The sequence below is a fragment of the Nerophis lumbriciformis genome, linkage group LG03 (assembly GCF_033978685.3).
Source record: "Nerophis lumbriciformis linkage group LG03, RoL_Nlum_v2.1, whole genome shotgun sequence".
NCBI classification, from domain to species: domain Eukaryota; kingdom Metazoa; phylum Chordata; class Actinopteri; order Syngnathiformes; family Syngnathidae; genus Nerophis; species Nerophis lumbriciformis.
Window position 1 is genome coordinate 38700001 of NC_084550.2, and position 18805 is coordinate 38718805.

At 40.3% G+C, this 18805-nt stretch overlaps 1 protein-coding gene across 3 annotated transcripts in view; it reads right to left on the bottom strand.

The window, feature by feature from the left end:
- The window catches only part of LOC133584197 (activin receptor type-2A-like), a 43860-nt gene that overhangs the window by 17409 nt on the left and 7646 nt on the right, over positions 1-18805 (bottom strand). For all 3 annotated transcript variants that reach the window (XM_061937705.2, XM_061937703.2, XM_061937704.2), the window contains 3 exons: positions 10599-10790; positions 10341-10520; positions 2134-2226 (listed from right to left, as the gene is read on the bottom strand). In XM_061937705.2, the coding sequence (XP_061793689.1) occupies positions 2134-2226; positions 10341-10520; positions 10599-10790 (465 nt within the window). The remainder of the gene's footprint in view (positions 1-2133; positions 2227-10340; positions 10521-10598; positions 10791-18805) is intronic.

Consider the following 18805-nt stretch of genomic DNA (forward strand, 5'->3'; position numbering starts at 1 on the left):
CTAGTTCTTTTTTTTATTTGTTATTTAGAGTCTCGATCTGATACTTTGACAATAGATTATAGAAGTGAAAATGTTTGTGTTGATCTTGTTAAACCAATAATTAGAAAAATACACACGTGATCAGAATTAGTATCGGCCGATCTCACTCATGGATGATCGGAATTGGCAGCATAAAAACACTCTATCAGTGACGTGCGGTGAGGTTGATGGCTGGTGAGGCACTGGCTTCATCACAGTCAGATTTACAAACATATGAACCCTAAAGAATATCTTATTCACCATTTGATTGGCAGCAGTTAACGGGTTATGTTTAAAAGCTCATACCAGCATTCTTCCCTGCTTGGCACTCAGCATCAAGGCTTGGAATTGGGGGTTATTAAATCACCAAAAATTATTCCCGGGCGCAGCGCCGCTGGTGCCCACTGCTCCCCTCACCTCCCAGGGGGTGATCAAGGGGATGGGTCAAATGCAGAGGACAAATTTCATTACACCTAGTGTGTGTGTGACAATCATTGGTACTTTAACTTAACTTTAACTTTACACATACAAACTGTAGCACACAAAAAAGCACATTTAATAAAAAAAACGTTATTATGGTTTTACCTTTACTTATAAAATAAATCCATGAGTCGCTATTGTGCTGGATTAATGCAATCCCTGACGAGAGTGTTATATCAACTAAAGCCCTCACTTAAACTTTCCACGTGCAAGATTGAATCTATTTAAAAAAGTGTAACCGAGGGTTTATAAATGTCGCCTATACTGTATGAAACTACAAAATAACAAACACGGAGGCTCCAGTTTACACGAGGACCACTTTATTTACCTTCTTTCAAAAACTTCCGCTCCACTCCAACGTGTCGTCACTTCCGCTCTTAGCGCCTTCAAAATAAGAGCTCAAGGCATATACTGTATAACAGCGCATAACAGGAACTTAACATCACAAAGATGAAAGCCCATAAAAATAGGTTACAAAAGTTATTTAATAAGAAGCCAAAAAGTGCAAAAACAATAATGTTCGTGTTGGAGGAGTTGTGAATTAGGTACACCTGCAGTCTGCAGGTGTACCTAATGTTGTGGCCCTTCAGTCATTCACAATTCGTCCAACACGAACATTATTGTTTTTGCACTTTTTGGCTTCTTATGAAATAACTTTTTTAAATAGATTCAATCTTGCACGTGGAAAGTTTAAGTGTGGGCTTTAGTTGATATAACACTCCCGTCAGGGGTTGCCGTACATTCTACGGCGGGGGTGCAGGAGGCGAGCCTCAGCCAGTGAGTCTTTTGCAGCCGTTTTATGATCGCTCAGCACAAGAAATACTTTACACACATACAGTTGTTGACAAAATACACTGTACATTATATACCTCAGCTAACTAAACTATGGAAATGTATAATATAGTTCATATAGCAATACGGTCTCACTGCACAGCAGACCAGCAGTTAGCCAAGTCCGCAATCCATGTTGAGGCACAACGCAGTGACGTGCCTCAACTGGCTGCTGTTCACCGCACCGTCTCTTCTCAGTATTTGAACGGCAAATGTGAAAATTCAGCGATTTTAAATAAAAATAATCTATAACGGGTGAAGTTAATTGTAAAATAACGTTATAGTATAATCACTGGATACATATAACAATTTAATTAAAAAAAAATATTTTAAATTTTTTTTTCTTTCCATGATGGCAGGTGAGGCGGGGCCTCACCTGCCTCTAGTGACTGCACGTCACTGCTCTCTATGGAACATCCCTAATTATATTTGTGTAACTGACCGGCATACACAGTGATTATTGGGGCTGTTTGAGGAAGTCATGTATTTTCACACATGGGAAAACCTTTGTAGATGTCCTTGTTGAAGTTGATAAGTGATTATGCATGGACTATGCAAAAAGAAGGTTGTGTTGAAGAACGATGCCTTACACACGTTGAAGGGGAGCCTTGGAGGAGAGATAAGCTCCAAGGCCGAAGCAGCAGAAAGAATGAAACTGTTGCAATGGCAAACAAAAGCATGAGGAGGCTGTCCTTTAATCCACAGTGTGAAAAACCCTGAATGATTTGATAGCCGATTCTAAGATGCATCGTATGAGTGGCCACTACTCACATAGGGAACAAAACAATGTCAAAACAAAGTTACTTTTCTTTTTTGAGAGATGTTTCCATCGAAGAGCAACAACCACAAGGCACAGAAGCGCCACACTCAGGACAACAAGTAGGATCCATGTTGCTTCTACGAGGGGAAAAAAAACATGTGTTAAGTTCTGAGGAAATCAAGCCAGTTCGATTTACATAGCTCCAATTCTCAACTGGCACTCTATACATAAACTCTACTCCACATACATTAAACTGAAGCCCACATGAGCAAGCACCTGGCGACAGAGGCAAGGGAAAAACTCCCCCTAGAACAGGGGTGTCAAACCCATTTTAGCTCAGGGGCCGCATGGAGGAAAATCTGTGCACACGCGGGGCGGACTATTAAAATCATGGCATTAAAACTAAAAAAAAATACAGACCAATTCAGATTGTTTTCTTTGTCTTACAATAAAAATAAAGTTTGGATCCATCAAGGAAAGAAGAAGGTGTATGAATGTTTATAGCTGAATAAATTTACATATGCATAAAAATGTGTTTTCTTTTGTATTATTTTTTTTAATGAATTAAGTAACGTTTATGACAACCTTTTTCCAAAACACAATATAGAATGTGAGATATAACAGGATAATGCAAACATTTATCATTTGTTTTCAAAACGCTGACAAAAAAGTGGGAGCCCAAAAATGTACCGTGGAACCCCATTTTTATGACTTGATGGGGCCCCTGGGACCTCATCTTGAAAATTCCTAGCGCCAACACTGATGGAGTATTGGTGCGTGCAAAACAGCAGCAGGCGGCTGTGGCCTGCGGGCCGGTTCTAATAAATAAATGATAAATGGGTTGTACTTGTATAGCGCTTTTCTACCTTCAAGGTACTCAAAGCGCTTTGACACTACTTCCACATTTACCCATTCACACACACATTCACACACTGATGGAGGGAGCTGCCATGCAAGGCGCTAACCAGCACCCATCAGGAGCAAGGGTGAAGTGTCTTGCTCAGGACACAACGGACATGACGAGGTTGGTACTAGGTGGGGATTGAACCAGGGACCCTTGGGTTGCGCACGGCCACTCTTCCACTGCGCCACGCCGTCAATACTAATCAAATATCACTATACTTGCCAACCTTGAGACCTGCGATTTCGGGAAGTGGGTTGGGAGGCGTGGTCGGGGGCATGGTTAAGAGGGGAGGAGTATATTTACAGCTAGAATTCACCAAGTCAAGTATTTCATATATATATATATATATATATATATATATATATATATATATATATAAATAAAAGAAATACTTGACTTTCAGTGACTTCTAGCTATATATATTTATTTTTATATATATATTTATTTTATTATAAATATATATATATATATATATATATATATATATATATATATATATATATATATATATGTATGAGGTGGCGACTTGTCTATGGTGTACCCCGCCTTCCGCCCGATTGTAGCTGAGATAGGCTCCAGCACCCCCCGCGACACCAAAGGGAATAAGCGGTAGAAAATGGATGGATATACATATATATATATATATATATATATATATATATATATATATATATATATATATATATATATATATATATATATATATATATATATATATATAAGACAAATACTTGAATTTCAGTGTTCATTTATTTCCACATATACACACACACATAACACTCATCTACTCATTGTTGAGTTAAGGGTTGAATTGTCCATCCTTGTTCTATTCTCTGTCACTATTTTTCTAACCATGCTGAACACCCTCTCTGATGATGCATTCTGCTTCGTCTCCTTGTTGTGTGCGCAGTTGTGCACTGCACTCTCTAAAAGCTCTAGATGTAACATATGCATGTATAGTAGATGGCAGTATTGTCCTGTTTAAGAGTGTCACAACATTGCTGTTTACGGCAGACGAACTGCTTTGCGGGAGACGAAAACGTGACTGCTGTTGTTGTGTGTTGTTGCCGCGCTGGGAGGACGTTAATGAAACTGCCTAACAATAAACCAACATAAGAAACCAAGAACTCGCCCTCGATCATTCTACAGTTATAACGTGATTGGGCAGGCACGCTGTTTATATTGTGGGAAAGCGGACGTGAAAACAGGCTGTCGACACGTCACTCAGGTCCGCCTGAATTTCGGGAGATTTTCGGGAGAAAATGTGTCCCGGGAGGTTTTCGGGAGAGGCGCTGAATTTTGGGAGTCTGGTTTGGCAAGTATGAATATCACCCGGGGTCCATAGATCATTAATTCGCGGACCTTGACTTTGACACACAGGGAGTAGAGAGACTAAGGGTAGATAGAGGGAGGAATATATTATAGTATGTACAAACCCCGTTTCCATATGAGTTGGGAAATTGTGTTAGATGTAAATATAAACGGAATACAATGATTTGCAAATCATTTTCAACCCATATTCAGTTGAATATGCTACAAAGACAACATATTTGATGTTCAAACTGATAAACTTTTTTTTTGTTGCAAATAATCATTAACTTTAGAATTTGATGCCAGCAACACGTGACAAAGAAGTTGGGAAAGGTGGCAATCAATACTGATAAAGTTGAGGAATGCTCATCAAACACTTATTTGGAACATCCCACAGGTGAACAGGCAAATTGGGAACAGGTAGGTGCTATGATTGGGTATAAAAGTAGATTCCATGTAATGCTCAGTCATTCACAAACAAGGACGGGGCGAGGGTCACCACTTTGTCAACAAATGCGTGAGCAAATTGTTGAACAGTTTAAGAAAAACCTCTCAACCAGCTATTGCAAGGAATTTCGGGATTTCACCATCTACGGTCCGTAATATCATCAAAGGGTTCAGAGAATCTGGAGAAATCACTGCACGTAAGCAGCTAAGCCCGTGACCTTCGGTCCCTCAGGCTGTACTGCATCAACAAGCGACATCAGTGTGTAAAGGATATCACCACATGGGCTCAGGAACACTTCAGAAACCCACTGTCAGTAACTACAGTTGGTCGCTACATCTGTAAGTGCAAGTTAAAACTCTCCTATGCAAGGCGAAAACCGTTTATCAACAACACCCAGAAACGCCGTCGGCTTCGCTGGGCCTGAGCTCATCTAAGATGGACTGATACAAAGTGGAAAAGTGTTCTGCGGTCTGACGAGTCCACATTTCAAATTGTTTTTGGAAACTGTGGACGTCGTGTCCTCCGGACCAAAGAGGAAAAGAACCATCCGGATTGTTATAGGCGCAAAGTTGAAAAGCCAGCATGTGTGATGGTATGGGGGTGTATTAGTGCCCAAGACATGGTTAACTTACACATCTGTGAAGGCGCCATTAATGCTGAAAGGTACATACAGGTTTTGGAGCAACATATGTTGCCATCCAAGCAACGTTACCATGGACGCCCCTGCTTATTTCAGCAAGACAATGCCAAGCCACGTGTTACATCAACGTGGCTTCATAGTAAAAGAGTGCGGGTACTAGACTGGCCTGCCTGTAGTCCAGACCTGTCTCCCATCGCATTATGAAGCCTAAAATATCACAACGGAGACCCCGGACTGTTGAACAACTTAAGCTGTACATCAAGCAAGAATGGGAAAGAATTCCACCTGAGAAGCTTAAAAAATTTGTCTCCTCAGTTCCCAAACGTTTATTGAGTGTTGTTAAAAGGAAAGGCCATGTAACACAGTGGTGAACATGCCCTTTCCCAACTACTTTGGCACGTGTTGCAGCCATGAAATTCTAAGTTAATTATTATTTGCAAAAAAAAAAATAAAGTTTATGAGTTTGAACATCAAATATCTTGTCTTTGTAGTGCATTCAATTGAATATGGGTTGAAAAGGATTTGCAAATCATTGTATTCCGTTTATATTTACATCTAACACAATTTCCCAACTCATGGAAACGGGGTTTGTAGCTGCGGCATCAAAAAAGCCGTTTACCGCCTGCAGATCGTGTTATAATGGAACATTTTGCAGTGCATTCTTAAAAACCCAATTCAACAATGAGATGAAAAAAAATGAACACCAAGAACTAAAATAAATGAGCAAAAAGGCATGTTATTACAAAAAAAACTTTGAAATGTTGATACGGATAAAAAAGGCGGTCTTTGTTTCACGCCATTCCGCGTGGCGATGTTTTGTGGTTACAAACGCGCTGCCATAAATAAATGAAAAACTTCATTTTGGTAACAAGATTTGCTCAAAAATATTTTAGCACATGCCATTGAAAAATAGCCTATGTGCTTTTCACCGGCACAGCTGCACTGAGGAGGGATTACTGTACGTTGCTTATTTGTAGAGGTGTCACGATACAACTTTTTTATACAATAGCTATGTTGCAGCCTTAAATATTGAATATAAATCCATTACCGTAGATTAGAAAATATTTGATCAATTGAAATGACTCAGAACCTTAAGATAAATGTGTGATTTTAAAGTGGAGTGAATTTGTTTTTGGGCGAAACCTCATGGTAACAATTATTCATTAAATCAAGGTCACAACACAGCAAGTTGAAAAATGCTGACACGTTTGTTACTGGATACTTTCTAACACGCTTCTGCCCTGGAGGCTTTGTATGTGTAATTTAAATGCAACTATAATTATTTTAATACTTTATATTGACAACCGTGCAGTTTTAAACTGCAAAGTTGCTCAATTATGATTACGTATTTCTAGCTTGTGTGCTATTGCCTGCTTATCTGTTGTGTAGCTGCTAGCTCCTAGCAGCCTACCATGTCTACCTTTTGTAAAATGACATGACTAAAATAGAAGAAAATAACGCTTATTGGAGGACATTTAGATGTGAACTGGCTGTCCACAAGTAAAAGTAAAAATGCTGCAGGACTTCTGGTATCACAGCTTGTAATTGGAGATTTTACATGCAAGCCAATATCATCCCATACTTGTTTTGTTTTTTTGCTGACATCAGACCGATATCAGACATCAATATTGGATCAGTACGCCCCCTACTTATTGCACTTCATTAGGTCTTCCAAGCGTGAGGCAGACTCTTCTGGGGGCAGCGTGTAAAAGAAAAGGAACGTGAAAAAATAAGACGTTGTAAATTGTTGAATGAGTGGATAACTTAACATTGGCTGTGTGCTCGGTCCAAGCGAGGGATAAAAAAGGATAAAAAGGGTACCTATAAAACATATTAGAGGAATATTTTCTACCAATCATCAATCAATATTTATTTATATAGCCCTAAATCACGAGTGTCTCAAAGGGCTGCACAAGCCACAACGACATCCTCGGCTCAGATCCCACATCAGGGCAAGGAAAAACTCAACCCAATGGGACAATGTGAAACACACATGGATTATAATTAATAGTGTCATGAATTACCAGCCTGGAGAAAGAGTGAAGGTGTATGTGCCAATTTAACTTTCAGTTTCGATACCAGTTAAGGCGTAGCAAACGTGGTGGACAAAAGCATGAGAGACGGGTGACCCTATAAGAAGCTGTTTCAACATTATGATAGCTTGGTTTATTCTCTCACAGCGCTAGTATTTCTATTATTTGTACTTACTCCATTTTTGTAGAATAAATTGTTAAAGGCCTACTGAAACCCACTACTACCGACCACGCAGTCTGATAGTTTATACATCAATGATGAAATCTTAACATTGCAACACATGCCAATACGGCCGGGTTAGCTTACTAAAGTGCAATTTTAAATTTTGCGCGAAATATCCTGCTGAAAACGTCTCGGTATGATGACGTCAGCACGTGACGTCACGGATTGTAGAGGACATTTTGGGACAGCATGGTGGCCAGCTATTAAGTAGTCAGTTTTCATCGCAAAATTCCACAGTATTCTGGACATCTGTGTTGGTGAATCTTTTGCAATTTGTTCAATGAACAATGGAGACAGCAAAGAAGAAAGCTGTAGGTGGGAAGTGGTGTATTGCGGCCGACTGCAGCAACACAAACACAGCCGGTGTTTCATTGTTTACATTCCCGGAAGATGACAGTCAAGCTTTACCATTGGCCTGTGGAGAACTGGGACAACAGAGACTCTTACCAGGAGGACTTTGAGTTGGATGCGCAGACGCGGTACCGTGAGTACGCATGCAGCTGCGGCTTCCAAACATTTGATCGCTTGCCCGTACGTGCGTGCCGCTATGTGCATGTCACGTACGTAACTTGGGGGACTTTGGGGAAATATATGTGCTGTATGAACTTTGGGGAGGTGAACGGTACTTTGGGCTGTGGGATTGAGTGTGTTGTGCAGGTATTTGAGTTGTATTGGCGGGTTATATGGACGGGAGGGGGGAGGTGTTTGTTATGCGGGATTAATTTGTGGCATATTAAATATAAGCCTGGTTGTGTTGTGGCTAATAGAGTATATATATGTCTTGTGTTTATTTACTGTTTTAGTCATTCCCAGCTGAATATCAGGTCCCACCCGCCTCTCACAGCATCTTCCCTATCTGAATCGCTCCCACTGCCCTCTAGTCCTTCACTCTCACTTTCCTCATCCACAAATCTTTCATCCTCACTCAAATTAATGGAGAAATCGTCGCTTTCTCGGTCCGAATCGCTCTCGCTGCTGGTGGCCCTGATTGTAAACAATGTGCGGATGTGAGGAGCTCCACAACCTGTGACGTCACGCTACTCGTCTGCTACTTCCAGTACAGGCAAGGCTTTATTATCAGCGACCAAAAGTTGCGAACTTTATCGTCGATGTTCTCTACTAAATCCTTTCAGCAAAAATATGGCAATATCGCGAAATGATCAAGTATGACACATAGAATGGACCTGCTATCAACGTTTAAATACGAAAATAGCATTTCAGTAGGCCTTTAAGTGTCAATTCTAGTCACCTCTCATCAATTAGAAAAAAAGGATCTGGGTGGACTCTACCCTCCTAAAAGCAGGTCCTAATAATTTTGTGGAATAGTCAACTACTATGAGATGGACAATGATAATTAATCCTCCCTTGTAACCACAGGAACTTTTTTTTTTGTCACTAATTACAATAATTATTTTGTTTAATCATTTTATTACGCCTTGGGATCCCCCGGGAAGAGCTGGACGAAGTGGCTGGGGAGAGGAAAGTCTGGGCTTCCCTGCTTAGGCTGCTGCCCCCGCGACCCGACCTCAGATAAGCGGAAGAAGATGGATGGATGGATGGCATTCTATTACAGTATTTTCATGTTTTCTGTGCACAATGTAACTGATTTAGGTGTTAATGATTATTAGCAATAATTTAGGTAAAAGTTTTAACTTTCATTGCAGTCGTAGGAACCGAACTCTTTGCTAATTTAAGACCAACTGTACTAATAAAAACATTTTTAAAAACACTACATCACCTACACTATATTGCCAAAAGTATTTGGCCACCCATCCAAATGATGAGAATCAGGTGTCCTAATCACTTGGCCCGGTGTATAAAATCAAGCACTTAGACATGGAGACTGTTTCTACAAACATTTGTGAAAGAATGGGCCGCTCTCAGTGATTTCCAGCGTGGAACTGTCATAGGATGCCACCTGTGCAACAAATCCAGTCGTGACATTTCCTTGCTCCTAAATATTCCACAGTCAACTTTTTTATAAGAAAAGTTAAGAGTTTGGGAACAACAGCAACTCAGCCACCAAGAGGTAGGCCACGTAAACTGACAGAGAGGGGTCAGCGGATGTTGAAGCGCATAGTGCAGAAAGTATTTGCACTGTCAGTTGCAACAGCGCTCCAAACTTCATGTGACCTTCCAATTAGCCCATGTACAGTACGCAGAGAGCTTCATGGAATGGGTTTCCATGGCCGAGCAGCTGCATCTAAGCCATACATCACCAAGTCCAATGCAAAGCGTGGGATGCAGTGGTGTAAAGCATGTTGCCACTGGACTCTAGAGCAGTGGAGACGCATTTTCTGGAGTGATGAATCACACTTTTCCATCTGGCAATCTGATGGATGAGTCTGGGTTTGGAAGTTGCCAGGAGAACGCTACATTTCGGACTGCATTGTGCAGAGTGTGAAATTTGGTGGAGGAGGAATTATGGTGTGGGGTTGTTTTTCAGGAGTTGGGCTTGCCCCCTTAGTTCCAGTGAAATTAACTTTGAATGCTCCAGGATACCAAAACATTTTGGACAATTCCATGTGATGGCACTTCAATTTCATAAGTGAGTAAAGGCAGGTGGCCAAATACTTTTGGCAATATAGTGTACATCATAAAGTTCAGATGCAGAGTGTTTTGTCTTGTAATAATGTTTTGGCTTATATGCATTAGCCTACTTACATAATGAAAAAATATAAATCAGTCATACCCACAATGCCAGTGGACCCGTGCTCTTGTATCACACCAGTCCAGATTTTGTTGCTGACACCAGTCCAGGTAATGTTGCTGTTGCAGAGGTCTGTGTTGCACACACACTTAGCTATCCGCTTCACACGGGTTTGCGGCTTGCAGGTTGCATCCGGGCAAGATTTCTCTAATTTATTACAAGCTGCAACAGAAGATAGAGAGACCTGGTTTGTTGTGATTTTGGAGTTGGATTGTCATCGACAATGGTATCACATCTTACCGAGCACATCAACCTGTGGCGGGCCTGCGCCAATGAAGAAATAGCCCACGCAGCAGTATGTGCGCTCACACACCTGAACCGAGTCGCTGACGTTTCCCTCCGCTAAATAACTGCTGTCTTTTGGCTTCACCTGGAAGGCACACTGCCTTTTCTGACTGGGAGCCTGGCTGAAGACACCTAGAAAGATGCATTCTGGGAGGAGAAACGTCATTGTTGATAAGCATACCACATACTTGCCAACCTAAGAAATACTAAGTCAAGTATTTCATATATATATGAAATATACACACACACACACACACACACACACACACACACACACACACACACACACACACACAGGTAAAAGCCAGTAAATTAGAATATTTTGAAAAACTTGATTTATTTCAGTAATTGCATTCAAAATGTGTAACTTGTACATTATATTTATTCATTGCACACAGACTGATGCATTCAAATGTTTATTTCATTTAATTTTGATGATTTGAAGTGGCAACAAATGAAAATCCAAAATTCCGTGTGTCACAAAATTAGAATATTACTTAAGGCTAATACAAAAAAGGGATTTTTAGAAATGTTGGCCAACTGAAAAGTATGAAAATGAAAAATATGAGCATGTACAATACTCAATACTTGGTTGGAGCTCCTTTTGCCTCAATTACTGCGTTAATGCGGCGTGGCATGGAGTCGATGAGTTTCTGGCACTGCTCAGGTGTTATGAGAGCCCAGGTTGCTCTGATAGTGGCCTTCAACTCTTCTGCGTTTTTGGGTCTGGCATTCTGCATCTTCCTTTTCACAATACCCCACAGATTTTCTATGGGGCTAAAGTCAGGGGAGTTGGCGGGCCAATTTAGAACAGAAATACCATGGTCCGTAAACCAGGCACGGGTAGATTTTGCGCTGTGTGCAGGCGCCAAGTCCTGTTGGAACTTGAAATCTCCATCTCCATAGAGCAGGTCAGCAGCAGGAAGCATGAAGTGCTCTAAAACTTGCTGGTAGACGGCTGCGTTGACCCTGGATCTCAGGAAACAGAGTGGACCGACACCAGCAGATGACATGGCACCCCAAACCATCACTGATGGTGGAAACTTTACACTAGACTTCAGGCAACGTGGATCCTGTGCCTCTCCTGTCTTCCTCCAGACTCTGGGACCTCGATTTCCAAAGGAAATGCAAAATTTGCTTTCGTCAGAAAACATGACTTTGGACCACTCAGCAGCAGTCCAGCTGGTGTCGGTCCACTCTGTTTCCTGAGATCCAGGGTCAACGCAGCCGTCTACCAGCAAGTTTTAGAGCACTTCATGCTTCCTGCTGCTGACCTGCTCTATGGAGATGGAGATTTCAAGTTCCAACAGGACTTGGCGCCTGCACACAGCGCAAAATCTACCCGTGCCTGGTTTACGGACCATGGTATTTCTGTTCTAAATTGGCCCGCCAACTCCCCTGACCTTAGCCCCATAGAAAATCTGTGGGGTATTGTGAAAAGGAAGATGCAGAATGCCAGACCCAAAAACGCAGAAGAGTTGAAGGCCACTATCAGAGCAACCTGGGCTCTCATAACACCTGAGCAGTGCCAGAAACTCATCGACTCCATGCCACGCCGCATTAACGCAGTAATTGAGGCAAAAGGAGCTCCAACCAAGTATTGAGTATTGTACATGCTCATATTTTTCATTTTCATACTTTTCAGTTGGCCAACATTTCTAAAAATCCCTTTTTTGTATTAGCCTTAAGTAATATTCTAATTTTGTGACACAGGGAATTTTGGATTTTCATTTGTTGCCACTTCAAATCATCAAAATTAAATGAAATAAACATTTGAATGCATCAGTCTGTGTGCAATGAATAAATATAATGTACAAGTTACACCTTTTGAATGCAATTACTGAAATAAATCAAGTTTTTCCAAAATATTCTAATTTACTGGCTTTTACCTGTATATATATATACATACATACCAGAGGTGTGGACTCGAGTCACATGACTTGGACTCGAGTCAGACTCGAGTCATGAATTTGATGACTTTAGACTCGACTTGACAAAATGTAAAAAGACTTGCAACTCGACTTAGACTTTAACATCAATTACTTGTGACTTCACTTGGACTTGAGCCTTTTGAATTGACATGACTTGACATGACTTGCTACTTTCCCCAAAACCCAAAGATGAAAAAGTTATTCGGGAGCGCTCCGTATTTTTCATTGTGTACTTGTCTATCAGCGTTGCGTGTGTCAGCTGGTGTGGTCTCAGTACAACAGCCAATCAAATTAGATCTACTTTGTTTTCATCACACAGCATTCATCCAATCAAATTGCAGGACAACCAACGAAGAAGACATGTCCAAGCCACACGCCAGTGAACAAAAAATTATACCTAAAATAATTTTGTTTGGGTACGAGGTGGTCAACACAAAACGGTTTGCAGTATGCAACACATGCGGTTCGAAAATTACTGATGGAGAGGCAACAACTTCCAACTTCGTCCGGCATTTGAAGTTGCACAAAGAACGGTAAGTTTTGAATGTAAGATAACGTTTATTGGCTAAGTAACGTGACTTTTATTTGCTGTGTAGTTAAATCAGTGAGGCTGTAAACTCACTGCTAACGTTATTGCAAACATGGGAATCTGTTGCAGTTCACTACCTTATTCATACTTTTTGTTCAGTGATTTTTTTAAAGCAGGGTTACGTTAGTCAATATATTACACGTAACGTTAGACGGCGGTCAGCAGCACCGCGTATTTTAGCCACCTAAAAAAAGACAAAAATAGTAAAATAAAGGTCAGTTAAAATGTATACTATATTATGAATATGTGTACCGTTTTAGCTAGCTTTCTGATATACTGTTGGTTGTTTACCTCAGTGGTCCCCAACCACCGGGCCGCGGCCCGGTACTGGTCCGTGGATCGATTGGTATCGGGCCGCACAAGAAAAAACTTTTTTTTTTTCCTCTTTTTTTAATGAAATCAACATAAAAAACACAAGATACACTTACAAGTAGTGCACCAACCCAAAACAACTCTCTCTCCCCTTTTGTTCTGGGCATTGAACATGAAGACTCTTCCTTCACTGTTCCGAGTGGCCATGAGAGTCTTGGCAGTGCCTGCCTCCAGTGCTCCAGTGGAGCGAGTTTTCAGCCATGGTGGCATCATACTACGCCCCCATCGTGCACAAATGACTGACAGACTCTTGGCTAATTTGGTCTTTTTCAAATGCAATGCAGCATAGGGCCCTGACATATAAAAAGTACAACTTGCTTGTTATGTTCACGTATATGTCATGTTTTTTCAATGTTAACACTTTTGTACAAATAAGTACATTTGCACTTTATTTTTCAATGTGTTTGTTCTGTAAAGGAATGAGTTAATGTTTAAAATGACTGGTTAATAGTGCTATTATAAAGTGCAATGTCAGCACAATTTTCTTTCCTGCAATTTAAAATGCACTTGTTTTAATAAATAAATACAGCGTTTGAAAAGCATACACAATCTGTGTTAATATATTAGTCTGTGGTTAAAAGGACTTGAAAGGACTCGAAACTCAAAATGCAGGACTTAGGACTTGACTTGAGACTTTCCAGTCTTGACTTTGGACTTGACTCGGGGCTTGCCTGTCTTGACTCGGGACTCCTCCATCAGTGTGTGAATGTGTGTGTGAATGGGTAAATGTGGAAGTAGTGTCAAAGCGCTTTGAGTACCTTGAAGGTAGAAAAGCGCTATACAAGTACAACCCATTTGACTCGGACTTGAGGGCAAAGACTTGAGACTTACTTGTGACTTGCAAAACAATGACTTGGTCCCACCTCTGATACATACATACACACACAAGAAATACTTGACTTTCAGTGAATTCTAGCTATAAATATATATTTATTTTATATATATATATATATATATATATATATATATATATATATACATACATACATACATACACACACAAGAAATACTTGACTTTCAGTGAATTCTAGCTATAAATATATATTTCTTTTATTACATATGTATATATATATATATATATATATATAAATATATATAAATAAAATAAATACTTGATTTCAGTGTTCATTTATTTACACATATACACACACATAACACTCATCTACTCATTGTTGAGTTAAGGGTTGAATTGTCCATCCTTGTTCTATTCTCTGTCACTATTTTTCCAACCATGCTGAACACCCTCTCTGATGATGCATTGCTGTGTGGCACGCACAAAAGTGCTTTCATCAAATGCACTAGATGGCAGTATTGTCCTGTTTAAGAGTGTCACAACATTGCTGTTTACGGCAGACGAACTGCTTTACGGCAGACAAAAACGTGACTGCTGTTGTTGTGTGTTGTTGCCGCGCTGGGAGGACGTTAATGAAACTGCCTAACAATAAACCCACATAAGAAACCAAGAACTCGCACTCCATCATTCTACAGTTATAACGTGATTGGGCAGGTATGCTGTTTATATTGTGGGTTAGCGGACTCAGGTCCTCATGGACCTGAGTCCGCCTGAATTTCGGGAGAAAATTTGTCCCGGGAGGTTTTCGGGAGAGGCGCTGAATTTCGGGAGTCTCCCGGAAAATCCGGGAGGGTTGGCAAGTATGACCTTGAGACCTCCGATTTCAGGAGGTGTGTGTGTGGGGGGGGGGGGGGGGCGTGGTTAAGAGGGGAGGAGTATATTTACAGCTAGAATTCACCAAGTCAAGTATTTCATATAAGAAATACTAAGTCAAGTATTTCATATATATATATATATATATATATATATATATATATATATATATATATATATGTATATATATATATATATATAAGAAATACTAAGTCAAGTATTTCATATATATATACACACACACACACACACACAGGTAAAAGCCAGTAAATTAGAATATTTTGAAAAACTTGATTTATTTCAGTAATTGCATTCAAAAGGTGTAACTTGTACATTATATTTATTCATTGCACACAGACTGATGCATTCAAATGTTTATTTCATTTAATTTTGATGATTTGAAGTGGCAACAAATGAAAATCCAAAATTCCGTGTGTCACAAAATTAGAATATTACTTAAGGCTAATACAAAAAAGGGATTTTTAGAAATGTCGGCCAACTGAAAATTATGAAAATGAAAAATATGAGCATGTACAATACTCAATACTTGGTTGGAGCTCCTTTTGCCTCAATTACTGCGTTAATGCGGCGTGGCATGGAGTCGATGAGTTTCTGGCACTGCTCAGGTGTTATGAGAGCCCAGGTTGCTCTGATAGTGGCCTTCAACTCTTCTGCGTTTTTGGGTCTGGCATTCTGCATCTTCCTTTTCACAATACCCCACAGATTTTCTATGGGGCTAAGGTCAGGGGAGTTGGCGGGCCAATTTAGAACAGAAATACCACGGTCTGTAAACCAGGCACGGGTAGATTTTGCGCTGTGTGCAGGCGCCAAGTCCTGTTGGAACTTGAAATCTCCATCTCCATAGAGCAGGTCAGCAGCAGGAAGCAGGAAGTGCTCTAAAACTTGCTGGTAGACGGCTGCGTTGACCCTGGATCTCAGGAAACAGAGTGGACCGACACCAGCAGATGACATGGCACCCCAAACCATCACTGATGGTGGAAACTTTACACTAGACTTCAGGCAACGTGGATCCTGTGCCTCTCCTGTCTTCCTCCAGACTCTGGGACCTCAATTTCCAAAGGAAATGCAAAATTTGCATGGTTGGGTGATGGTTTGGGGTGCCATGTCATCTGCTGGTGTCGGTCCACTCTGTTTCCTGAGATCCAGGGTCAACGCAGCCGTCTACCAGCAAGTTTTAGAGCACTTCATGCTTCCTGCTGCTGACCTGCTCTATGGAGATGGAGATTTCAAGTTCCAACAGGACTTGGCGCCTGCACACAGCGCAAAATCTACCCGTGCCTGGTTTACGGACCATGGTATTTCTGTTCTAAATTGGCCCGCCAACTCCCCTGACCTTAGCCCAATAGAAAATCTGTGGGGTATTGTGAAAAGGAAGATGCAGAATGCCAGACCCAAAAATGCAGAAGAGTTGAAGGCCACTATCAGAGCAACCTGGGCTCTCATAACACCTGAGCAGTGCCAGAAACTCATCGACTCCATGCCACGCCGCATTAACGCAGTAATTGAGGCAAAAGGAGCTCCAACCAAGTATTGAGTATTGTACATGCTCATATTTTTCATTTTCATAATTTTCAGTTGGCCGACATTTCTAAAAATCCCTTTTTTGTATTAGCCTTAAGTAATATTCTAATTTTGTGACACACGGAATTTTGGATTTTCATTTGTTGCCACTTCAAATCATCAAAATTAAATGAAATAAACATTTGAATGCATCAGTCTGTGTGCAATGAATAAATATAATGTACAAGTTACACCTTTTGAATGCAATTACTGAAATAAATCAAGTTTTTCAAAATATTCTAATTTACTGGCTTTTACCTGTATATATAAGAAATACTAAGTCAAGTATTTCATATATATATATATATATATATATATATATTATATACATACATACATATACATATATATATATATATACATACACACACAAGAAATACTTGACTTTCAGTGAATTCTAGCTATAAATATATATTTCTTTTATTACATATGTATATATATATATACATACATACATACATACATACACACACAAGAAATACTTGACTTTCAGTGAATTCTAGCTATAAATATATATTTATTTTATTACATATGTATATACATATATAAATATATATAAATAAAATAAATACTTGATTTCAGTGTTCATTTATTTACACATTTACACACACATAACACTCATCTACTCATTGTTGAGTTAAGGGTTGAATTGTCCATCCTTGTTCTATTCTCTGTCACTATTTTTCCAACCATGCTGAACACCCTCTCTGATGATGCATTGCTGTGTGGCACGCACAAAAGTGCTTTCATCAAATGCACTAGATGGCAGTATTGTCCTGTTTAAGAGTGTCACAACATTGCTGTTTACGGCAGACGAACTGCTTTACGGGAGACGAAAACGTGACTACTGCTGTTGTGTGTTGTTGCCGCGCTGGGAGGACGTTAATGAAACCGCCTAACAATAAACCCACATAAGAAACCAAGAACTCGCCCTCCATCATTCTACAGTTATAAGGTGATTGGGCAGGTACGCTGTTTATATTGTGGGAAAGCGGACTCAGGTCCGCATGGACCTGAGTCCGCCTGAATTTCGGGAGAAAATTTGTCCCGGGAGAGGCGCTGAATTTCGGGAGTCTCCCGGAAAATCCGTGAGGGTTGGCAAGTATGGCATACAACCACTGAGGAGGCACAATACAACAAACTACTTGCACAAATATCAACATGCTTAAAAGGGAACTGCACTTTTTCTGGAATTTTGCCTATCATTTACAATACTTACATAAGACAAGAACACATAGGTTTTTTTTTGTTTTTTTAATACAATCTAAATAATCCTTAGCAACAATGGGAGTCCCTCTATTCCGCCTATAAAGTGCTCTGAAAACATCCATCAACATTTAATATTCACACAAAGTTCATATGTAATGTAGGCACATTCATAATAACAATATTTACGTATTTTGCCCGTTTTAATCATACGGCGGCGTTTTAATTTTACAGAAGCATCACAACATTCGCTTTTGCCTTCAACAACAACGCTACTTATCATTGCAGACTTTGTGGGAGACAACAGAGACGACTTTAGGACAAATGATGGTAAATAAATGGTTATACTTGTATAGCGCTTTTCTACCTTTTTAAGGAACTCAAAGCGCTTTGACACTATTTCCACATTCACCCATTCACACACACACATTCACACACTGATGGCGAGAGCTGCCATGCAAGGCGCTAACCAGGACCCATCAGGAGCAAGGGTGAAGTGTCTTGCTCAGGGACATAACGGACGTGACTCGGATGGTAGAAGGTGGGGATTGAACCAGTAACCCTCAGATTGCTGGCACGGCCACTCTCCCAACTTCGCCACGCCGTCCCCATGATGATCAAAAACTTTATATTTTTGAGCCTGAAAATAGGGAGGATGAGTACAAGTTTTAGACACTCAGTGATAAGCAGATCCAGCAAGTATCCCTCTTAACTAAACGCTTAAGATGATATACAAACTACGAAAATAATAAAACAATCAGTGTACAATGTCTGGTCTCACTGGGATGTCGACTGATGGGATTTTTTTACCTTCTCA